The sequence below is a fragment of the Lissotriton vulgaris genome, chromosome 7, assembly GCF_964263255.1.
Source record: "Lissotriton vulgaris chromosome 7, aLisVul1.2, whole genome shotgun sequence".
NCBI lineage: Eukaryota > Metazoa > Chordata > Amphibia > Caudata > Salamandridae > Lissotriton > Lissotriton vulgaris.
In genome coordinates, this window is record NC_141695.1 from 521,344,538 (window position 1) to 521,370,616 (window position 26,079).

Sequence of the window (26,079 nt, forward strand, 5' to 3'; positions counted from 1 at the left end):
AGATGAGCGGGTTACTTACCTTCGGTAACGATATATCTGGTAGAGACGATTCTAGCTGCAGATTCCTTCTAGGCCTGCCTTTCCTCCCCATTTTGCGAGGACCCTTGGGTTGGTCTTCGGTACTCTCCTCCTGGTGGGGGGCTATGTCTCCTGTGAGTACCTTCTTTAGCTCCTGACGGGTGTCTCCGTCTGGTTGCAGTTCATTCCTTCTCTTGGTTCCTTGGAGATTGGTGTTATGGTGCTGCTGTGCCCCGCTGCTCTGGTTACTCCAGGTTTGGGGGGTTTTCCCTTCAATCTCTGTCCTTCCCTCCCTTCTCTTCCTGTTGCTGCTGAGGGTCCTGGCCCCTCTGCTTTCCTCAGAATATGGGGTCATCTGGCTAGGCCTTGCCCTTCTTCCCTGGGGGGTGGTTGCCCTCTATGATGGGGTGGCTTGGAGGTTTGTGTTTCTGTCTGTCTTGGGACTGGCCTTCCTTCCTTCTTTCTGGATGGGGGTGGTGGGTCTGTTACGCGTATCATGGCTTTCCGCATGTTCCTTGTTTCAGGGGAAAAGCTGTCTAAGTGCTGGCAGGGTGGCTGCTCAGGGTTCTGCTCTGTTCCTTCTCTGCCCCTGCCTTTGGACACTGCAGTGTTACACTGTTCTTTCTAGTGTCGTTTGTCTCTCCCTTTTCTGCTCTTTCGCACACTGTTCCCATGCTCCCACAGTTTTTTGTCTGGTGGTTCCGCGTTGTGGTGCGGAAAAGCTCTCTGAAGAAAACTGACGTAGGCGCGCTGGGGTAGGCCTTGTGTTACCTCGCTGATGTCATGTACGCAGACGACACCTGGGCAGAGTCGCGTGGTGTCGCCCCGCCCCCGGCGTGCAGGGATACTGTGGAAGAAGTTTTCCGGATCCAGTCTCACACCTGGGGATAATTCTACTAGAAGGAATCTGCGGCTAGAATCATCTCTACCAGATACATCGTTATCGAAGATAAGTAACTCGTACTTCTTGCCCCGAAGTGTTATGCGGCTTATTGCACTTTGCTTCGTAATTGCCGATTAGCGAAATTGACACACCAGCCGCCAGGAGGGTGGGACGTGCTGAGCACATTATATAAGTGCACACAGGGCCCCTAGTGTGCGGCCTTGCTGCAAATGAATAAGTTGTAATTAAAGCACAACCAATTACATAGGTTTACGGAATGTGCACCTGACTCACACGACGAATATCCCTGGTACGTGTGGCCCACAGCGTAAAACGGCATGAATAATCACCATAAGCAATCATAGTTAAGAGAGTGAAGAGAACACTCATCTGACGGCTGCGGGAACAGAAAAGAAAGAAGGGGATAGAGAGTCCCAGAGACCGATATGATGTTATTAAGGATACCTAATTGGTTGGGCTTTGTTCATTTCCTTCCCCAAGTTCTGATGGGAAATGTAGTTGTTTGCTTTGATTTTTTTTATTTTATGGCTGCTGTGTAATAAAAAGCAAAGAGAGACAAAACCTAATCCTTGCCTCCATGTCCTTAATAGAATTTAAAATTTCATTCTCGGTAGCTAGGAAATCTTTCATTCTGTCATACTGGGTAATCTTTATATTGTACTTCCAGGTGGCATATCAGTACCACCAGGGCTGAGATGGACTCTTTACCTTCTGGGATGACGGCACATATTGTAATATTGATACCTCTATTGCTTAAGTGTAGCTATACTATAAGACGTGGGAATCACGATTACGGATGAGCAATGCGTCAAATGCTGCTCAGTCACACAGGATGTCTCCCTGAACAATAGGCACAAACTGTTAGATTTTAAATTCATACACCACATTTATTTTACTCAGGCACTGGCACACAAAATAGACCCATCCAAGCCACACAACTGTCGCAAATGTGCCGCACCACACGCAGACTTTGCACACCTCACCTGGACATGCCCGAAATTACACGACTACTGGGTACATGCACATCGCATGCTAGGGCAGATATTGAACATCCCTTTGACACCAATTCCAGAGGTTGGCCTGTTGGGATCCACAGTTAACTTCGCCCCCAAAAATCCATAGGTTCGCTGCACTGGGTCTTTTATTACCAAAGCGAGAGGTGGCCCTGCGTTGGAGGCGGGAGACAGTCCCAAATACCCAGAGTTGGCTACACAGTCTCGCCTATTTCAATGTAAATAGAGAACTCTATGCAAGTATGATGCCCAGTACATCCTGCCCCAAAGACATTTGGGGACCCTACAGGTCGTACATCGAGACCCTACGACAGGAATCAGAGTCCCAGTTGGAACTTGGCATTGTCCCAGAGGGAGTGGGGTGACTCCGCCCTTCCGCTTGCAATGGTTTTATAAGAACAATGGTCAGCATGACAAATCGACAAGTGTGTTTGCTGTGGGGAAACTAGGGGTGTATTTGCTGCACTCTTTTATAATTGAGAGCGGGAGGATAAAAATTGGACCCTAATGTAGCATATGGTTATTAATGCCGTTGGTTCTACCATCTGGTACCTGTTCGCATCGCTTTGTATAATGCATAGGATGCTAATTTTGTATTGATAAGACAATTTTTGACTACGAAATGATGTACGAACAGACATGTGTAATGCTGTTGAAATGAACAAAATGGAAAATAAAGTTAAAAAAAAAAAGTGTAGCTATACTATAGCTTAAAAGATTGATTGAATAATCGCTACACGATTGCAAGGAAAAATCCTGAATGACTTCCTACATCAGCGGTTCTTAAATGTTTGACTTCTGTGGACTCCCACTTAATCATTACTGGAACCCGGGGCAGTGCTTAGTTTGTTAAAAATAAAATAATAATACATGCCAGGGCCCTCATCAGGAGACCATTGCAGCTTGCACCTCCCATTGCCCTCAAAGCTATAAGAAAGGCTTGGGTGACAAATAGTATTCTCTTAATACTCGCCCAAATGTCCTAACATAGAATCCCAGCTCCTGTCAACAATGCTAAAGCCTCAGAAAGGTCAATATGAAGTCAACTCAGGAGTGTCAGAATCTTAGTGCTAAGACATCAGGAGATACCATGAGATCTAGTTGAGTGAGATAGATACCAAGCTAGGCCAAGGTAGATGAGTTGTGGTTTAGTCTGAGAAGCATTGCATTATTAAATTGATGCGTTATTTTGATGACATCTAGTACTGTCTGTAGGAGGGGTGTGAGTGTTTAAATTTAGAAACAGTGTCGAAGTAAGAAAGAAAAGGTTAGAAGTCAGGGCACAAGGCCAGTTGAAGTTATTGCCTTCTGCCATTCACCCATTTACCGTCATAAGTGGACAGTGGTGGGCAACTATCAGATTTTACAACAACCCAGCAGCAACAGAGAAGTTTCCTCTGGCTTTCAATGGCTACTGGCAGTTCAGATAAATGTGTAATGCATTCTCCTGTAGTGACAGAGAAGATGCATATGGAGTGGGTTCACCCAATAGTGGCGGGGGGATGTGAACAGTTAGAACACAGATATGTTTATTTTTCACAGGATTGTTCTGGTGAAAACTTTTACCTGCAGATTTCTCACCTTTTGATTATCCTTAGGCGCCAGCTTAGTCTGGAAATTTTGCAATAGCTCTTGTGCAGAGATATATATCCTTGGTTGCGGCCTGAACATGACGTCAATGAAACCGTAATGGGCCATTCTGACATGAGTTCCTTGTTTTTCCACACTGTTCAACGTGGATGCAGAGCTGCTGTTTGTTAACTGCTCTCCGTGAGTTTTTCACACAAAATTCAAACCTTTTGCAGTGCTCGGGAAATGTCCCCTTTTAAAAGGTCAGTGCTACTGATCTACTGAAACGGGTCCCTGAACCTTTCTTTTGGCTACTTTAATACTTTTCCTGATGGGCATTTCTACAGAGCTCTCACCATTAGAATATCCCTTGCTCGACCTGACTGGATTTAGAAGATTTCAAACTGCATTGCTCCCTCGTGCCTGTAGGTGGCACCAAGCAGTTCACGTTGATTTAGTTCGTTCCTGGAAGTGGCGATGAAACCACATATAAGCGCCAACCGATTAGACACCCCAGAGCACAACACTCCTGACACTCTCCGGAATCGCGGTGGCAAGATGCACCCTTTTGCTTGCACTCTTGTACTTGTCCACAATAAGATCTGACTGAGTGCGCAAATAAGTTCAAAATATTTATTTTAACGAACATGCTCCAGTGTGCAGTATACATGCCACTATTAGCAAGAAAATGCATAACACAAATGAGGTAAGCATAGCAAGTAGTCCATAAATCATGAAAGGAGCTGTCGATATGCAAAGACAGTACAGCCTAATCTCCCTCCCCTTGTATAGAAACAGAATGATTATATATAAGAAGATCTCTAGGCATTATCTGCAGACCTCATACCTCACTCTATAGATGGTAGATCTAAATCATAGGTGCTGTCATGCTCTTCTCCTTGGAAAGGTCCCTCTCCAAGTGTGTGCTACCTATTTGTGTATTTCAATAAGACCAAAGTATGTATTCCCAGACAACCGCTGCATCAGTATGTTTTGTCTAGGTGCTAGGGCCTGACAAGAACAGAATAACAAGGGGCATTGTTGATCAACCTTGCTCACAATGTTCAGACTAAATCAAAATCCCAGGAACCTGCCGAGTGTGAAAACGACAAAAAAGACATTTGCAAAATAAACTCTTGTAGTAACATACGCAAAGCAGCAGACAGTCTGCAGCGTGCTCATGCTAACTTAGAGAAGACGGCAATGTCCCCATGGGCTAGGTGACACTGCTCTGGCCTTTGATGCCCCCAAAGCCCCTCCTCTGGACAGACCACTCACCAATGTTTTCAGATCTCCAATCTCAAGGTGCCTGAACATAAACAGAAGAACTGCAGAATGATTCAAGACACTGGCGCAAAATAATGTATTCATACTCACACCTATTTCAGCAGACTCTGGTGTAGACAAAACTAACAGATTTCCACTCTGCTGCTATAATGGCTTTTAACAAGATTGCCCCAATAAAATCTTGCTTTAGCTCCAACCATGGTACACATGCGCCTTGTTACACACATGAACTATGCACTCAAAAAGCTCTGTGTGAAAAGCCTGAGAGGCGATGGTGTCACTTTAATAATTTAGTTGAAAAATAATTATATAAATTAGCCTTAACGAATTATCATTGTAACATAAAAAAAGCCTTCAAAGCACACATTTCTTTTCAAATCAATCCGGCGGGCAACTCTTCTAAAGTGCCCTTTAAAGTCCTGAACTCCTTCTTAAGCTCTCAAGCCTGTTCTTAGGAGATTGTACCATTGCAAGCTCTCTTTTACTCCCTTGCAAATCACTTCGAAGGTAAAATCAACAACATTTATCAGAACTTCCCCAAAATAATTGAGCAAGACAGCGACCAATTCAGTCTCAGCTCCTCGTCCACCCATAATGATCTCACCTTAAGCAAATTTAAGCCACTCTCGTCTGACTCTATTAATAATGTAATGGCGACTGCGCAATCAGGGTCTCCTGCGGACATTTGCCCACCCTCTATTGTTGCATCTTTATCCTTTCAACTTTCCCTGGCTACTTGCTCCATCTCTAACCGGAAATTTCCTTCTGCCTGGAAAGCAGCACTGGTCACCTCACTAACTATCGTCCCATCTCTCTCCTCCTTCTTTTAGGTAAGCTGTTGGAAGGTCAAATTAATATCCAACTCATGGAGTACCTTGAATCTAACAAGTTGTTGGGCCCGTCACAGTTGGGTTTTAGACCCATGCATTGCACCAAGACTAAAATGGTCTCTGTGATCAACCTATTCAGATGTTCCTAAGATAATAACATTCCTTCATTGCTTGTGCTGTTGGACCTCTTCGCAACATTCAATAATGTTTCTCATCCTAGTTTTCTGAAAAGACTTCTAAAGGCCGGTATCCAAGGCACACAACCAGGATTGCATCTGCCTCTCTTTTGCAGGCACTCCATTGGCTGCTGATTCGCAAAAGTATCATTTTCAAGGTATGCTGTCTGACTCATAAGTCCTTGCATGGAAGAGGCCCAAGTTACTTTTCCGCAAAGTTTATTCATTGTCTCCCAAACAGATCCTTAAGATCCAGTGCTAAAGCCTTGCTTGCAGTACCACGGATCAGCAAGTCTCGTTCAGGGGATAGATCATTTTTCTACCTTGCCACCCTCCTTTGGAATGAGCTCTCATTCTATATACGTCAATGCATTGACCACTTAAAACTTGATTATTTTTAGCCTACCTCAGTCTCTCGAGGTGTTTTGCACGCATTATAAATTAAATTAACACAGTATACCATAACATCAGTCAGCTTAGCCCTCTGGTCAGTCAGTGCCAGCTGTTTGCTGGGGAGATATTCCCATGCTTTGTGGAACTTTTTTAGCAAAATATTGCCAGTAATCCCATAAGAAATTGGACCAACCTGGCTCAAACCATCCATGATGGTCGGGATGCAGCCAAATAAGTAATCTAATCTGGACTGGTCACTAACTATTGCTAGGGAAGAGCAGTCAGCAATAGAGTGGGGCTAAGGTGTCACTCATGAATATGTTCCGATGCTGGTTGTGTCCCCAGCCGGCGTTGACCCCACCCTCCCCCTCGACATGGACACTGAGCCGGACCAGCGTTGACCGTGGCAGAGGTCCACTGGGTTCTCGGGCGATGTCCAATCAACTCTTTTGGACATACCCTTTGATGGCCATCACTTGTTTGGCAACAAGGCGGACAAGCGCTTCAAGGATTCTAGCGCTACAGCCAGATCCTTGGACCTCACTACCCCCGCTCGTCCTGCGCAGTCTGCTTTTCGCTTCTTTCGTGGCTACGGAAGGGGTGCCCCACCACGTTCTGCCCAGAGCCACAGGCCTGCGCAAGCCATCCAGCCTCTGCAGTGCCAGTGATGTGGTACCCACCGCCGTGGGTCAGGGGGGCAGCCGGCAGGCCAGTCCACCAGTGCCCCCTCTGCAGAAGCTTCCAGACTTCCTAGTCAGAGCTTTCAGGGCCACCAGTTGTTAGTGGGAGACACGATCCGCCATCACCTCCCCCACTGGCACAACATCACGTCGGACAGGTGGGTTTTGCAGGAAGTCCGAAGGGACTACTCCCTCCCCTTCGAGACTACCACTCTCTCCATGCCACTTACACTCCATTGCATGTCAAAGGATCACTTGGCCCTTTCTCCGTCAGGAAGTTGCGGCTCTCTTGGCCAAAGGAGAGCCAGTTCTTGTGCCAGAAGTAGGTCGTGGCGGCTACTCACACTACTTTCTGGTGCCCAAGATGGACAAAGGCCTATATTAGACATTAGGGACGTCAACCGCTTCCTCCAGAAGGTGAAGTTCAAAATGTTGACATTGGCTCAGGTCCTGTCTGCCCTTCACCTTGGAGACTGGATGGTAGCGTTGGACTTGCAGGACGCTTATTTTCACCTCATTGTCTTGCTGGCCCACCGGCGTTACCTACAGTTCATAGTAGACGACGAGCATTTTCAGTTTACTGTGCTCCTCTTTGGCCTTACCAGCGCCCCTCGGGTGTTCACGAAAGTGGTGGCAGTGGTCCCAGCTCATCTGCGCAGATCAGGGGTTTCAGTCTTCCCCTATCTCAACGACTGGTTGTTGAAGGCGAGCATGCCCCAGGCTGTCATCGCCCACCTCTAGACTACGGCGGACCTCCTGGATTCACTGGGGTTTACAGTCAATGTGCCGAAGTCACACCTGACCCCTCCCAGAAGCTCCTTTTCATTGAGGCGGTTTTGGACACAGGGCAGTTTTGGGCCTATCCTCCCGAACAGCGAGTCCTTGATATTCGGGCTATGATACCGATGTTATAGCCTTTGTCCAGGATTTCGGTGAGAATGACCTTGAGGCTGTTGGGCCTCATGGCCTCCTGCATCCTGCTGGTGGATCATACCAGGCAGGATATGCCGGCTGTACAGTAGAACCTGAAGTTCCAGGGGATGCAGCATCAGGGGAATCTGTCAGATGTCATCCAGATCTCAGCGGGGTCTGCACACCAGTTGCAGTGGTGGCTCACACACCAGGATTGGGTCAATGGCAGATCCCTCTCCCTTCCCTAACCAGATTCCATGGTGGTGACAGATGTGTCACTCATGAGATGGGGCGGCCACATGGGAGAGGCGGAGATCAGAGGCCTCTGGTCTCCGGTGGAACTTCGGGTGATTCATAGGAAGAATAGTGCAGGTGTTCACAAACAACACTTTCGCCATGTGGTATTGAATCAAACAAGGTGGAGTGGGGTTGTGGACCCCCTGTCAGGAGGCCCTTCTTCTCTGGTAGTGGCTGTAACTTCAGATTGTGTCCTTGGTGGTTCAACACCTGGCAGGCTCCCTGAAAGCCAGGTTGGACAAACTCAGCCGCTGGTGCTTGATGGATCAGGAATGGCGTCTTCACTCTGAGGTGGTGCAAGGTCTCTTTCAGCAGTGGGGAGAGCCTTGGTTAGATCTATTCGCCACCAAAGAGAACGTGCAATATCAGCAGTTCTGCGTGTTGGAATTTCTAAGACAGCACTTGCTAGGCGATGCTTTTCGTTGCGAGTGGAGTTGCGGTCTAAAATACGCCTTTCCACCTATACCACTGCTGAAGAAGATATATAACGACCGGGCCCAAGTAATTCTTGTGGCTCCAGACTAGGCATGAAGCGTCTGGTATTCTGAGCTCTTAAACATGGCCATTGATCCTCTGATCAGACTGCCCCTTTGAGATGATCTTCTGTCACAGCAGCAGGGGACGGTCCTCCTCCCGAACCTGTCCAGCCTCCACCTCCATGCTTAGAGATTGAGCGGCAACAGTTGACAGCTTTAGACTTTACTCCCGAAGGCTGTAGCGTTATCTTGGCAGCCAGGCGTCCCTCCACCAAAATGGTATACGCCTGTAGATGGAACACATTTGTGGTATGGTGCACAGCAAAGGCTGTGGTTCCCCTTTCTACCCCTCTTTCAGAGGTTCTCCTCTACATTCTTTCTTTGGCCCAGCAGGGCTCTGCTCTGGGCACTCTTAAAGGCTATCTGTCGGCCATTTTGGCCTTTCTTCGCCTTCCTGATCAGCCTTCTCTTTTCAAATCACCTATTGTAAATAGTTTCCTTAAGGGCATTACTCACATGTTGCCTTTTGTAATGTCCCAGTGGAACTTGATCCTTGTTCTGACTTACCTTATGTGCACTCCTTTCGAGCCGCTACATAATTGTCTTCTCGGACAATTTCTTTTTATTTAATGCTTTTATTTGCTTTTTTAAAGTGCATAAACACAACTGGGATTTCACATAAGACCACCACCCCTTGTCTCCCCCACTCCTCCCCCTTCTCCCGAAACCGTATGCTCTCCTCTGTTTCCTTACGGCTTCACATTGCATCTCCAAGGGCCACAGGGCAATAAATCACAGACCCAAATAAATCCGCCCCCCAACCGAAGCAGCCAAGCACCCTTAATCTTTGGTTCACAGTCCTCCATCCAGGCCATGACATCGGCGCCACTTCCCCCACACCCTATTAAACTTCTTAGGGCACCCCCTTGCTTTATACGTAATCCTCTCTGCGGCCATGTACAGGTCCATACCCGTTCTCCATTCATCTAGCCCTAACGGGGCGGGAGCCCCCCACGCTTTCGCCACATCTCTCTTGGCTACCATCAGAGCCAGCACTACGAAGATCAGGAGTGGGCAGCTCAAGTCAATATCGTTTGTGATACCTAGCAGGACCAATTTAGGATCCAGCGGTAGGGCGACCTCCACAAACTCACCTAACTTCTTCAAGACCCCTGTCCAGTATTGCTGTATGTTGGTACATTGCCAAATCATGTGGTAGAAATCCCCCCTCTCCTGTCCACATCTGAGGTACCCTGTGTCGCCAGCCCTCCCCATACAGTGTTGGCGTATGTCCTCTCAGACTATTGACCCTCAAAACTGCCTTTCTGTTTGCCATCACCTCTTCCCTCAGGTTGAGCGAGCTTTAGGCTCTTTCTTCTAAACCTTCTTTCCTGGCTGTTCATCCGGGCAAGGTTGTCCTTCACAGTAGACCTTCTTTTATTCCCAAAGTGGTTTCCTCTTTCCACATAGGACAGACCATCACTTTGCCCACCTTCTTCCCGCCCCCTCATCCTTATGAAGAAGAGGTGAGGCTCCACCGTCTGGATCCAAAACGTGCACTTTCATTTTATCTGGATCGCACAAAACAATTCCGGTTGGATGATCAGCTCTTTGTTGGCTATGTGGGCGCCAAGAAAGGTCGGGCCGTGCAAAAAAAGAACCATCTCTTGATGGGTCGTTCTTCGCATTAAAATTTGTTCTTCCTTGATGAAAAAGGAACCTCCAGTGGGATTGTACGCCCATCCCACCAGGGCGATGGCAGCCACTGTTGCTTTGGGGCGTGGAGTCCCCCTTCATGACATCTGCCAGGCAGCCACGTGGGCTTCATTAAACACATTCACTAAACATTACTGCCTGGACAGCCAAGTCTGGAGAGATGGCTTATTTGGCTGCTCCGTTCTTCAGGACTTTCTGGTGTGAACTTGGTTCGCAGACCCACTTCCAGGGTTGGTATGGCTGGGGTATCTATTCTAAGGTAAGGAATCGATAACTAATAGTCTTTTTCAGATGAACAAGTTACTTACCTTTGGTATGATATATCTGTAAGAGACATTTATTAGTTATGGATTCCTTACTGCCCCACCCATCCTCCCCGTTCTGTGAACTGACTTCTAGAATAAGGGACTCCCTTTCAGGGCCCTAGTTTGATGCACCAGTGGTCAGTGCCTTGCATGGTTCTGCGCTTCTTTCGTGGAATGTCGTGTAAGGAACTGAGGTCAGCGCTCATGGGTGGCATCTAAGTAGATACCTTGATGTCATTCCGGCGATCACAACTCCAACGACGAACGCGGAGTCGACCGAACCCACCTACTGACGCTTAGGGGTACTGCTGTAGAAAAATTCTCCAGCTCCAGTCTTATGCCTGGGGTAATTTTAACGATTCAGTAAAGGGGGTGGTGATGAACAGAGTGTCTGAATTAAACAGACCACTCTTACCCAGTCCAAAGATCAGGGCTTGATCCATCACCGTTTTTTAGCTCACTGCACCATCCCAGCTCAGAACCTGGCTACATGCAAATTAGTCTGTTCCTGTCCCAGTGCATGATGGGAACAGGGCAAACCAAACTACCAAGCCAATTCTTATACTGGGAAGGAAACAAGCTTCCGGGGACCGGTTTCTGGCATTTCAGCCATCGTCGGCCCGGCTTGCTTGAATCCTGATGGTGCAGTGAGCAAGGGACTCATGTCTGAGTATACCCTGCCACACCTATAGTGGCCAAAAACGATTCAGTAAAGGGGGTGGTGATGAACAGAGTGTCTGAATTAAGCAGACCACTCTTACCCAGTCCAAAGATCAGGGCTTGATCCATCACCGTTTTTTAGCTCACTGGTTCTGAGCTGGGATGGTGCAGTGAGCTAAAAAACGGTGTTGGATCTAGCCCTGATCTCTTGACTGGGTGAGAGTATTCTGCTTAATTCAGAAACTCTGTCCATCACCACCCCTTGTTGTTAAATGGGGTAATTTTAAGGCAAGGAATCCATAACTAATATATGTCTCTTACAGATATATCCTTACCGAAGTAAGTTACTTGTTCTTCAAGTACAATCCAAAGGATCAAACCGATAAAAGATTAGAAAAAATTAACAAAAAGCCAATTTATCATTTATAGGGGGGTGAAACGGAGCAGGGACAGGGGCGCACTAGTGCCACAGTGCCGTGGGTACTTTTGGAATATTTCTAGCCATGTGATAAGTTTTGACTTAAAAGGCAGGTGCACATATATCGAAATACTGCTCTTACAGAGTTTATTGCCACAGCTCTGGAGGAATTTTCAGCCAACCAGCCTTTAACTACTTTCGGCATTGCTTACTTGCAAGTATTTATTTCAAAGCTCTAAAATATATATTTTTTTAAAACAGAAATGTGATGCTGAATGTTAATTTTTAAATGAAACACCTAATGAGGAGATTTAACTATGATGCCCTTTAAAAAAAAGTGCTGTTCATGAGTTCATGCTGTTCATTTGTATTTATTGGATTTATTTTAAAAGAGTCAGGAAAAGTTTCTCTAATGGCAAATGCTGAGAATGCAAACATGTCATAGATGTATCTCATTGCTGTTACTAGGTTTTATGAGGGCGAACTGAACAAATCTGAATTTCCATATGAAATGTTTCTTCCTTTATCCTCCGTGGGAAAATAGGCAATCTTACTGAGGCCTCTGCGAGCCTGTTGTTTTTCGTTGACATGTTATATGCCGGGACTTGTCCATTTCGTAAGCTGGGCCTCATCCAGCGTGTCTGCAGGGGCATACACGAAAACCTACGCAGAGCACACTCCAGAGAAGACCAAAAACAAATATCGCTTGTTGGAAGTGTGGCAAGCTTTAAGATTTGTACATCCTTGTTCAGTGAATTGCATTTAAGTTAAACGAAAATCTGATGATTTCTAAACCAAGGTACATGACATGTTTATGGCTCCTCTCCCACTGGATGGAACAAGAACCATCGTTGTCCTTTCTAGTTCCTTAAATAATAGTTTTCATCACCGACCCCCTAATGCATTCATGCATTATGGTCACGAAGTCACGAAGTGGAGACCACGACTGTATACCTGCTTCATGCAATATTTTTTATAAGTATGGAGCATGTATGCAGCAGGACTAGCACTTGTATGCTCAACTTAAGTGATATACAAGTTTGGTAAAGTATTGAGCCCCGTAGTGGAAGAGGCTGTAAATGTACTGGCATTGCTAAGTGGGCAGTACTAAGATACCGCCGACCAGCAAAAAACACTGTTGGATCACCAGTATGATCAAGCTACTGGTAGTGTTGCATTTTTCACCATTATTGGAATAGAGCCACTTAAAAATACAACAATTACCACTAAAAATAGCATATATTCTAAGCTCATGCTAAGCTCATGGTAAATTTACCAAGAATTAACTTGCTCTACCTGAAGTGTATGGTAGACATGACCACTACTAGGGCTGAGCAAATTCTTTTTCATTACGCAGTATTTTGCGGATATGCTCTAACTGTCATGGAGGAAGAAAAAAAACAGGATAAAGCCAACAAACTGCCTTTGAACTGATGACTGCCCGCTTTGTACGGTTGATGTGTGTCTCTGCACAAAGTTTTCCATCCAGGGAGAACCACACAAAACTCCCAAAATTCGCCAGCATTTCTGGTTCGATTGCGGAGGGAGTATGAGTGGTGTTTCTGATGGATACTTCTACTTGCAAATTTTTCACCCTTTAATATCCCTGTCTCTAGCAAGGCACCTGGCAGAGAACGTGGGCCAGGCTGTACCAGGTGACAAACATACGACGCCAAGGAAACAAAAGATCCCCTGGGGCCAGCAGGAACACCAGAGAAAAATGCCTCTTTCCTTAACATGTCAAACATGACTTGGAGAAAATAAGTACTTGGAGAAAATAAGTCTCATTGGCACTTAACGCTGGCAACTTTGGGTATGCTGGTGTCCATATCGACTTCAATTCTGGAGGGATATGGAGGTGGCATCAGCACTGGCACCATGTGAGGTGGCTCTGACGAAGCCTGAGGCGGCAAATCCACTACTTCCAGCTCCAGAGAGGAGGGCACAGCTGGAAGGTGGGTGGGTGGATGGTTTACCTGTTGATTCCGACCTGTTGTACATAGAAGAGTGAGTCGTCTTTTTATGTGCCTTCTCTTTTCCCTTCAAGATTTAGACAAGTAGCAAGAACGAGATGGTGGCATTTGATCCTGTTCTTGCTCTAGACTTCAACCCTAACCATTCACCAGCCCTGCAACCATCTTTAGCAAAAGTCATAAAAGCTTTACCTCCAGCTTTAATACGTTTGGGCTTATGCAAAAGCGGTGAGCACACAACACAGAGTTGTGCTGGGAGCTGAGACACCATAGACAGTCCTCACGTGGAACAGTGATGGACATCTGTTCATCACCCTTATGGCAGGTCTTAAACCCTGCCTTCTTAGGTGAGGACATGTCCAAGCGCTGCACCAAAAACTGTATGGAGGGCAACATCTTGAGGAGATAAGCTCCAGACCCACCTTGAAAGGCATGGAAAAAACGGAACTGACGTCATGGCACCTGCTGTGCTCTGCATGGCCTAAGTGACATTACCACAACTAAGTTTCTGGCATTGAGTTGGAGCCAGCAACCCCTGTCAGCACTGGAGAAATATGTCAGAAGTTTCTCGATCTAAATTAACACCTGGGATATTCAAAGGTGGGGTATTTGCAGGTAGGCATCCACCCGAAACATCGTTACCAAAGGAAAGTCACTGTTTTCTAATTACCAGTTTCTCTTAGCATGTGGGTTGAGAACATAGATACAATTTACTAGTTTTGTGGAATTATTCCACACTGCACAGGTCTATACGCCCCAAATAATGTTTTACTATTTTTAGGCATTTGTACAGCACTCACCACCAATTTTATGGCATCCTCGGTCATTCTGTATCGAAGCACTTTTTCATACGGACCTCAAACAATTGTTTTTGTTGGCGTTCGATGTGTTCAGTCTTAGCTTAAAAGTTGTTTGCAAAGGTTAGTGTGAAATTAAAATGATCTTGAAAGGTCTTTGCAGCACTTTACGTGTATTAAGGGATATACTGGGGGTCTTTGCATTTTTTCATTATTAGTTGGCCAATTGTCCACTGCTTAACTAAAAGAAAGTCCTTTCTATATATGCATCACAATCTATTCTACAGTATATTATATATATATATATATATATATATATATATATATATATATATGTATATATATATATATATATATTCCACACAATGATCCCTCACAGGAAAGCTCGCACTCAAAAGCTGTCTTGTTCACTTGTGTGAACAAGACAGCTTTTGCTGTTGAAACGCGTTACTTTGCTGGAATAAAACTGCGGTGAACTTTATCCTGAGTGCGAGCTTTCCTGTGAGGGATCATTGTGTGGAATTGATTACCGAGTGATCCGCTCGGTTTTGCGCTCGCCATCTGTTAACGGGCCCCGGACTTCAGTAGTCGGGTCGCTGTGTTTTTGATATATATATATATATATATATATACTTCAGCTCACTACCTTCTCAATTAAGAAGATATACGGACAACACCAGAGGTACGTTGCAAAATTTCTTTATTTGCAGTCACACAGCAACGCGTTTCGGCTTTACGCCTTGATCACGCTAGATGACAGGCATTTTTTTATAAAGTTTTTTCTTTCAGTAGTGTAAACATAAAAAACAGACCAAGTGAAAGTGTATACAGAAAATTAGTGGTGGCCCTCTTATAATGGTTGAAGGTTCCAGTACATACCAATGCCAGTCAAGTAAATCACACATAGTATTCACGCAATATATTTTCTCGCAGTTCATTATAAAATATAAAATAAAATTGCAAAACGAGGAAAGTCAAAACATAAGGAAGCTGGTCAGTAAAGAATAGTTAGATAATACAGTCACCATCAAGCATTGATACATTGTCAAAATTTTACATTCAATAAATTATGCAGATATTGGCACATTAAATAAAGTTTTTTTATATAATTCATATTTGGTCATAACGCCCAAGTGGGCCAAATGTAAGGACGATGCTCCTGACAACAGCTTCCAGGTCAAATTTTTAATTCATGAATGGCATACTGATCACATTCTTGCCCAAGTGGGTTTATTTGAATCAATAGTTCTTGTAGCCCCACGTGAAACTGGTGCACAAAAAACCTGTAATTGAAAGAGATTAAAAACACTAATTAAAAACAATCTAATTTCAGATATTCAACAGCAACTACGTCTTAATAGTTCCTCTAGTCTAGTAATGCAGATGGACAGATAATTCTTCACTTGAATTAAGCCCCATGGGGCCATGGTATACAGGTCTATTATGTATCTAGACTCCAGTTTGCGAAGAGTGAGTAATCTTTTGCCCCCACGAACATTTGTTTCTACAGAGTCAAGTACAACCATTTTTAGAAGATTTTCATTTTGCATATGTTTCTCAAAGAAGTGCCTTGCTACTGGGTATTGTTTGTTGTTATGCCTGATCGCTCTTACATGTTCTACTACCCGTTTCTTGGCACGGTGGATAGTGCTTCCTATATATGCCTTGTTACAAGGACATATTAGGGCATACACACAATACATGGTATTGCAAGTTAAAGCCTTTCTGATGACCCATTCTCTTCTACAGCTATTAATATTTAAGCTGGTACAGTCAACACTATTGCTGCATGCTTTGCAATTTCTGCAGCATTTAAACCCAGGTTTACCACTCATACGGGTGCTGTTTTTATCTGTAACTAAATTCGGGCTTAGCTCATCCCTCAATGATCTATTTTTAGAAAAGATTACTTGAGGTGTGCTATTTAGGTGTTTTTGAGATGTGGGTCAGTCAGAAGTACATGCCAATGTTTTTTTAGTGTCATTTTTACATAATTGGATTGCCCAGAATACATAGTGATGAATCTGAGCTTCTCCTCCTCATTGGTCTTAATTTCTGGGTGTAATATCTGGTTTCTGGCCACCATATCAACCTTATAGTTGATATGGTGCTGTTATAGTTTTTTGTCCATATCCCCTCTCTTGGAATATTTGATATGTATATCCTTACTAATAATATAAAGAGACAGCCCAAACCTTTGATGCGGGTAAGCTCCGGAACCACAGGGCCAATCGGAACACCGCATACAGCATTGGAAAGATCAGGCAAAGCAGATGGACATAGGCTATACATCAGCCCAACGTATACATTAGAAGGGACAAAGCACGTTATTTCACAAAGTAGTCCGTTGGAAGTAGCGCCAGCTCTAAGGTGGGCGTGTGCGTTCTGTGAGGATTCAGCATTGTAACGTGTGAGACGCCTGCAGCCTTAGAATAGCGTCCGGAATAGCGTTCGATAACGTCGTGAGGTGTGTTCTGCAAGGGGGGGCATGTGGGTGCAGCATTCAGTATAGTAAAGCATGGCGATGCCAGCGGCATGAGAATAGCGTTCGATTCTGCATTGTAACGCGTGGAGACGCCGGCAGCCTGCCTGAGATTAGCGTTTCATTGTTGTGGGCATGTGCATTCAGAGACGCCGTGGCGGGTTTCAGCACCACGCCGTGTTTCGGGACAGTGTGAACCAACAAAGGCGCACGGCCTCATTGTCAAAGCCACAACAGCACTGGGCCATTTGCTAACTGTCGGCTTTGGGACTGCGTGGACCGACAACACGCACGGCCTCATTGTGCAAGCCAGGGAAGCACAGGGGCATTCATGACTGCGTGAACTCACAAAGACGCACAGCTTCATTGTCAAAGCCACGACAGCACTGGGCCATTTGCTAACTGTTGGCTTCGGGACTGCGTGGACCGACAAAGCCGCACCACCTCATTGTGCAAGCCAGGACAGCACTGGGGCATTCTAGACTGCGTGAACCGACAAAGACACACGCCCTCATTGCCCAAGCCAGGACAGCACAGGGGCATTAGCTAACTGTCCCTTTCAGAGAGCCCAAACCCACGCTCACCTTCGGATAAGACATGACGGCTCGGGGGCGGTAGCACTATCTCCATTTGGGAGCTGGCAAACACACGCTCACCTTCGCTGACACACTCGCAGAGCGCAAGCTCACCTTCTGCAGCACTGAGGCGGAACTTCCTAAGAGCGGGCACACAACCTAAAAACAAAAATGTTATTTTCATACTAAAACCATTGCTAACTTGCTTTTTTATACCCAGGCAACATCGGGACGGGCTGCTAGTATATATATATATATATATACAGAGAGAGAGAGAAAAGTTATTATGCAAGAGGTAGTGATATGGATATGTTTAAATGCTCGTTGCATGTGTGGCTGTAGGTAAATATACTCTGCATACTCCTGCCATCTACGCTTGGTCCAGACTTCTATTTTTCTTCTAAGACGTTTGTCACAAGACCACTTATAAGTTCACAGTTACCGTAAACTCTAAGACTCTCAAAATAGTACATCTTCTACAAAATGATTCACTTAAATTGGTCAGTATTTCCACAACTGCACAGGTGAGTCTCTCTCTTTTTGTCCTCTGACCTGGCACTAGAAGGCCATTTCCAAACATCCTCCTTGAATCAAAACCTGAATGCTTTCCTCATGGTACCTTCTGATAAAGAATTGAGAAAACTGACTTTGTTGGCTGGAAAGTGTTTGCTTCTGGCAGCCTGGACTTCCACACTGCTAATGCCACCTGCCTCCTGGGCAAGAATGTTCATGCTTTGTGGGAATTGGTGAATTTCTGTGAAAAGCTTGACAGACCACATAGAAAAACTGTTGACAGACAAGATCAATGAGGGCTGAATATGTCCAAACAGATCTAGATATGTGGCTGAAATCTGCAGACACTGTTGCTTTGTCAATGGGCATGAGTGTTAATCGGGCCTGGCACAGTTCGATCTGCTCCAGTGACTATTCCGGGGACATATGGTGTATACACATGAACTTGTCTTTCGATTATGAATAACTGTTTGGAAAGAAAGCAGTCTCCTGCCTGAAACCCTTAAAAAATAGTAGAGCCACAGCTCATTCACTAGTTCTAGTTTCCATTACTCAACAATTCAACTACTAATTAAGAAAGCTTCTCCGCTACTTCAGGGCATTAGAGCCCTGTGAGAGGCAACCTTCTGAACAGGTTTAGACTCCCCAGCAGCTATACCGCTCCTTTCATGGCAGAGCCCGATCTCGGGGATGCCAGCAGTAGATCTGATCTCCACATCCTCTGCTGGCTCTATTGCCTCAAAACCTTTGTAACTCCCACCTTGTGATGAATATATCTAACTGGAGATTTCTCACCTTGCAATGTTCCTTAGGGACCAATCTGAGCCAGAGATTTTTGGTAGCAGTGCTCCTGCATGTCGCTAGGTGGCATTGTGCAGCTCAATCAATCAGTCAACCAGATTGTACTTAAAATGCTATGGAACAACGTCCCTACAACATTTCCTTTCCTCAGAATGCTAGGGAACTATGTCCCCACAAAATGCGCTCTGATATCCTTCGGGTTCTTGTTCGCGCTATGTAAAACTTTATAAATAAATAAAGACAGGATTCAAGCTATGCTGCAACTACAGACAGCAGATTCCGGTCACAGATCTGCACGACGTGTGTTTTTGGGGACTGGGCTCAGGGCAAAACTCTAAATCGTCTGATAAATGCTCATGCTCCAAAGGCGATTTGAGACCAGGAGGTGAAGATGTATGTTGCCAATTACAAGAAGTAGTTGTAGCCTTTACTTAGATCCTACTCCTAGTCACAGGCTTGGTTAGCCTCTCCCGCAGCCATTAGAAGTTTGCCAGTAATTTCAAGTTAAAACAAAAGCATAAAAAAGCTAAACAGCACTCCACCCATCCCTCCAATTTAACTCAATGGGGAAAGTGTGAAGGCATTGTGATGAAATTTGCACTCCTCTTAAGTCACGAGTCACCCAGGCCATTGATGACACCACAGCCGATCGAGGCCTTCAAAGAGACCATGTTGCAAATGTTCAGTGCGCTTCTGGCTCTCTCTGCAAAAGCACGACTGGTTGTCATGCTGTCTGACTCTCACCCTGTTCCTCTACTGGTTTGCAGCTATTAGCAGAGGATTCATTATGTTTTTGGTTCTTCCTCTGACCCTGTGCCTGAGCAGGGTGCACCCTAATATATTGATGATGATGATGATGGTGAGAGAGATGGCTTGTTTGCCACTTATTATAGCAATGATGATTTATTCCTTGATATACAGAATGCCAGTGATCTCAACACCCCTTCTGAGACATAGCTTGACCGGCCATATGGGCCACCAACTGAAGAGAATGCTCTATTTGCATTGGTGGTTTGGAGGGCTATGAAGCGCTTAAGTTACAGCTGCCCTTCATGGGGACAAAAACAAATGTTTTTACTGAAATTTTGTAGCTGGGGCCAGCAACGTCTGAGCACTTACTTTAATTATGCCCTTACAGATTCTCTGATGACCAAATGGTAGAAATTATATTCTTGCCCTCCTGTGAACATGCAGATGTCCAGATGAGATAGACTGGCTGCTGGTGACATCAACTTTCTCACTAAGCACTCTACTCCGGAGTGCCTTTTTGTGCAGGTCTCGACCAGTAAAGTCTATTATAATTTGTTTGCCGCCACTCCCTTGGCTAGAGAATCTAAAATGATTGACTCTTTTACAAAACATATGTTTTCTTCAGCCTGTCTGGCATTGTGGTCTGTAAATGGAGTCTATGGGTTGGGCTGATAAACCCATGTCCATGGTCAGGGAGATCTTGCCAGCAGTGCCAGAGGTTGTTATTGCCTCTTTGACTCAGACAGGACATAATGGGGAAAATATAGCCAAACATGTTATCTACATAGGTTTAGATACCATGAATAGCCTTGCAGGAAAGTTGGTACCTGTGTGGTCTTTCGTCAAAATGCCTGTATGAGGTCCACTGGGTTCTAAGTCAATGTACAGGCATCACTGATGGGCATGCTCTTTGATGGGTTCTGCTTTTTTGGTGAGAAGGAAGACTCCGCTTTGGAACACTTTAAAGACAGTAAAGCTGCAGCGCATCCTTCGTGGATGTTTGCCCCTGCGTAACAATTCCCCTACGAGGTTTGGAAATTTAGGGGCTGCTTCAGAGGGCTGATGTATAGACAGAGATAGCCTTCCCAACCAGTGATACAACAGAGAGCATAGTATTTTCAGGGCTGTCAACAAGGATCTGGCAGGCATTGTGCAGGACAGCAAGGGACCAGTATTTAAAATGCTGCGCCCATTCTACAGCAACCACCAACATTACTTTAGTATGCCTCCACTGATGCACACCCAGCCAGTGGGAGGGGGGATACAGCACTTCCTTCCGGGTTGGCAATCTATCATGTTTTCTTTCCTCCCCACCTTTAGTTCCACCAAGATTGTCTGCAGTTCATGGCGTTCCAGGAACATTTTCAGTTTGCTGTTCTTCTTTTCGGCTTCACTAGCATCTTTTGGTTGATGGTGAAAGTGATGATGCTGCTAGCTGCAAATCTTTGGAGGCTGTGCATTTCTGTACCTCGATGACTGACTGGCAGACCTTTTGACATTACTGGGTCTCACCATAAACAAGCTGAAAGCCCACCTGATCACTGTTAGTAACTTCCATTTATTAGGGCTATCCTGAATCAAATGGAGTTAAGGGCTTTCCCTCCATACCAGCTGGTACTAGACATTCAGGTGAGAGTGGCTTTAAGGCTTCTTGGTCATGTGCATGAAACACATTAGGTGGAACATGCAAGCACCTCAGTGGAACTTGAAGTCTGAGTGAGTATAAGATTGAGGCTGCCTTTCTGACACTATCGAAATCTTGGCGGAAGCAGCACGAGATCTGCAGTGATGGCTGACCGACTACAATTTGTCCAATGGCAGGCCAATTTTACTACTCCACTTGGAGCGTCCAGTGGTGACAAATTCATCACTGCTCAGTTTGAGGACTCTAGTTTCTATTGGAGGGCCAGCTCAACATCAGTCTACTGGAGCTGCGGGTCATTTGTCTGCCTTTACGGTGAGGCTGGTGCAGGTTCTCTCAGACAATGGCGGTGCTGTAATTAGAAGGACAGAGTGGGGTCTTGGGTCCTGTGCCAGGAAGCTTTGCTTCTCTGGAAGTGGCTGGAGTTCCAGGGCATCTTTATGGTCACCAATCACTTGACAGGGTCCTTTCACTCCAAAATGGTCTACCGTAGCATGGTTTTTCTTTGCGGATCACATGTGATGCTTAGATTCTGAGGTGGTGCAGGGCTTCTTCCGGCAGTGGGTGGAACCCTGTCTAAATATTTTTGCCTCTTTTGAGAATGCAGTGTCAACAATTTGGCATGTTAGAATTTACACAAGAACATTTGTTAGTAGACGCATTCCAGCTGGAATGGAACAAAGAACTACTATATACACTCCTGCCACTTCCTCTCTTGCCCAGAGTTTGTAAGAAAATCTAGGATGATCAGGCCCAAGTCATCCTGGTGGCCCTATATTAGACCCAAAAAATGTGGTACCAGGAAATCCTGAGCATGAGCGTGTGTCCTCTTGTGAGACCGCCACAGCTGCGGGTGCCCTCCACCCAAATCTATGAATCTTACACTGACATGCATGTTGATTAAGCAACTGCAATTGACTTAATTCGATTTGCTGACTGAGGTGATGGATGCCAATCTCGTGCTAGGAGCCCTTGCACTAAATCTATTTAAACTGGGAGCTGGGACAAATGTATGACTTGGTGCAGAGCCCGGACTGCAGACCACTAAGAGGCAAAGCTGTCGGATGTCATTTTATTTGTTTTGTCTTTACCCCTGGAAGGCCTGCAGTGGGACCTTTTAAAGGTTATTTCTTAGCACTTTTGACTTTTTCACATCCTTGCTTAAATCACCGGTTGTGATGAGATTTAACAAAGGCTTGACACACATGTTTTCTCTTGAATGCGTCAGTTTGACGCACGAGTGAACTACAGGCATTGTCAGTGCAACAGCCCTACACTTCCTTTTTCCCCAGACAAATTAATGCTGAGGACTTGTGCGGCCTTCTTACCTAAAATTGTAATTTCTTTGCGTGTTGGACAATCCATCAATCTACCAGCTTTCTTTACTTCATTGGTTGAGGCCTACAACGGCTGCAAGCTTTTACATAGATCGCACCAAGGATCACAGAGTGGACAATCAGATTTTTTGGGGGTTCTCTAGAGCAAAGAAAGGGAAGGCTGTGCAGAAGAGAACTTTGTCAAGTTGGTTAGTCCTCTGGATTAACACCTGCTATGCACTGGCTAAGAAGCAGCCCCCAAGGGTCCGAGAACCCATTCTACCACGGCCAAGGCAGCTACCACTGCGTTGGCTCAAGGGGTACCTTTGACATCTTCCAGGCAGCGATGTGGGCATTGGTGCATACATTGATGAAGGATTAATGCTTTGACAGCCAGGTCCAATGGGAAGAACACTTCGCTTGCTCAGTTCTTCAAGACTTTTTGGTCTGAATCCATTCCACAGAACCACCTTGGTGATGTCCCGCTTTGATTCTAAGGTTAAGCATGCTATTGCTGGTGGATACTCTGTCTAACCGCAGATTCCTCACTACACCCGCGCCTCTCCATTCTGTGAAGTGGCCTCTTTTTAACATGTAGAAATACCACAAGTTAGCACTGGGCACTCTGTATCCAACAATTGTTCACACTCTGTATCTGAGGACGTGGAAAAATAAAAGACCTTGACATCAGCTTGCAAAAACTCTGCTCCGTCACTTTTGGCTTTATGGAGGTTATGCAGAGTTGAACGACACAACTGAGCAGCTAGGGGAGCACTACTACAAACAAACTTTTCAAGTCTAGGTTGGAGGAGAATCGAAGGTGAAAAATCTGTGGTTATATCCACCAGAAAGAGTGTTACCAAAGGTAAGTAACTTGTTCATCAAAACATCATCTCCTTTTACTGGGAGGGTCTTCTGCTTCTGCCAGAATGTGCTCTCTGGCATACTCCTGAATGTTGCAGGTGGGTGCCCTTGCTTTGCTGAACAAAGGGACCATAGAAATTATGTCAATGGAAGAGAGAGGCATTGTATATTATTGCTTTTACTTCTTGGTCCACTAGAATGACTGAGATCTGAAACTCATCCTGCATCTTCACCTTTTCAAAATGTTCATTCAGCAAGATAAGTTCAAGATACTATCCCTGATCAAGCTCTTAATGGACCTGAATGTAGGAGACAGTTTGGCATCCGTGCAGCTCTAAAACGTCTGGTTTCATCTGTCAATCCTGCATGCCCACAGACACTACCTGAGGTTTACGGTGGGATCACAGAAATATCAGTTTGCTATTCTGACATTTGGGCAGATGAATTCCCCATGCATCTTTAAGGAAGTACCTGTGGTTGTGACAGTTTCACTGTGAAGGTTGTGAATCCATGTTTTTCTAAGTTTTAATTACTGGTTAGTGAACACAGATGCTCTGGCATTAGTCATAGAATACCTTCAGCAAACTATCCTTTAGAACCTGTTTTTTTATATATGTGTTTGGTAGTTTTATGGCGCAAACCTGCCCAAAAGGCAATGGAGTTCTGCACATTGTCACAGATAAGCATACAGTCAACAAGTAAGGAGTGGAAGCTGCGTTTTAGATGGTTAATGCATTGTGATATAGTGTTCTATAAAGAGGTGAGTCTTCTACTCTTTCCTAAATCGGAATGCATTAGGAGGTTCCTGATGGATACTGGGATGTTGTTCCAGATCCTGGGTGCATAGATGGAAAAAGCCAGTAATGCCTAAGAGTTTCACCTCTCTTCAATGCAGAAACTGACCCTTAAAAAGGGTGGCGCTGCACACTAGAACCATTAATGCCTTTCCCCATCTCTCCTGGGATCATGAATATTCAGTAGATGATTTTGAGGTTTCTGAAGGATATTTCTATCCTCAGATTCCTCACCTGTTGAATATTTCCAGGTATCAAACTGAATCCGGAAACATCAAAGCGCTCATGTCGCTGTTACGGAGCACTGGCGTTGTATCGAAGCTGTAAGTGGTGTCACATGATATACGGAAGCCATATAGTTCCCACCCTGGCGCAACAACTATGGTTCAACTTTTCCCAAGCTACGCTGCAGATCCGAAGATCTTATCTCGGAGTATTGAGTTTTTTCCCAGACAATTTATGTAGGATAGAGAGAGAGGCAGAGAGGGGTATTGTAAATAACACATCCCAGACTAGGACACTAAATAGAGGAGATATTGCACCAGAGACGAAGGCCCTATGAGAAGCAGATATTCCCTAAGGTCAACACTTGGAAGGGTGGTTGAATTAGGAGGTATCCAGGATAAGGGAAAGGAGACGATCAGGGCTACTTTGATGAGAAAGTACAGCTAGCTAACTTTGCCTTTCTTATTGCAATAATATCTACTCCTCTAATTTAGACACACTTGCTGTACTATCTCCCACATCCCTTCTCATTCCTCCACTTGTTTCCCCATCCTCATTCTCTGTTTTTCTATGTATTGAACCTATTCCTACTGTAACTGTAGAACCAACTTTGGTGCACTGGTGCAACATGTTTAAAGGTTTTAAGCTTTTCTTACTGACATTGAATCAGGATGAAACAGATTATCTTAAGATGGATCTCTCTAGCAATCATGCCCCAAGAAATCAGTTTGAGGGCTGAACACCTTCCAGACCATACTAAAATCTTTGACAGGGTGGAGATCTATGTTGAGGTTAGGGATCAGCTCTGCACAGATGACATTAGTGTATAACTTTAAAATGTAGGCTTGTAAACGCAGGTGAAATGACTGTATCACATTAAATTGTAGGCAGATTACTTAATTGAGCTTCTCAATTTTCTTTAACATATTTTGTATTTTATTTTAAGGGTCAGAGAAGCTGCAATGACCAGTCTAATGGAGATCACTCTTTTATTAGTGCAGAACCAACCAGAACTCATCGATCCTGACATGTAAGTACATAACATTGTATTAGTCACATATGCCATCGCCATTAATGTGCATGAATGTCATTGTACAAATAAATTAACTGTAGCAGTTCCACATTTATGTTTAGTTCTGTGGTTCTATTTGTTAGCAAACGTTGCACTGCTTTTTGAGCCTCCTCTGAAATCACAGTTGATTTAGAAGTTGCTACCCCTCCGTTTCTTTTTTCCAGCAGGACCATTTTCCTTTTTCTCAATTTGCTTATTCTTGTCGTTTGAGAGCATCACTTCTCCTCCAATACTTATATTGTATGACATAATCTGGTGTGGCTCAGCCTGTGACTCGGCTCTGTAACAGTGTCAGAAAAATCGAATTTCTTTTTTAAAATGGGTAACTAAACAATGGCAGTAATGGAGATGTTCACCTGTTCATACTTTGTTTGCTAAAGGGCAGGCTATCTTTGCTCCCTTCACTCTTCAAATCCCTCAGTCTCCAAAAAGCGGGATTGGGTTAACCAGAAATTGACCTGCTCATATTTGCATGTCTTATCTCAGACAAAGCTGATGGTATGAAAGATCCAGCAGAAAAGCTTTCAGATCCTTATTAAGGTCACAGGACAGATGATTAGGAATAGGATACGTAATTTGGTGGTAGGTTGGGGCCAGTTGACCTCTTCAAGTAATCTGTGG

The 26,079-nt window shown here is 44.9% G+C and overlaps 1 protein-coding gene across 3 annotated transcripts in view; it reads left to right on the forward strand.

Moving 5' to 3' along the window:
* TBCD (tubulin folding cofactor D) overlaps positions 1–26,079 on the forward strand; it is a 2,218,561-nt gene that overhangs the window by 1,885,087 nt on the left and 307,395 nt on the right. For all 3 annotated transcript variants that reach the window (XM_086930600.1, XM_086930601.1, XM_086930602.1), the window contains one exon: positions 25,333–25,416. In XM_086930600.1, coding sequence (XP_086786726.1) covers positions 25,333–25,416 — 84 coding nt within the window. The remainder of the gene's footprint in view (positions 1–25,332; positions 25,417–26,079) is intronic.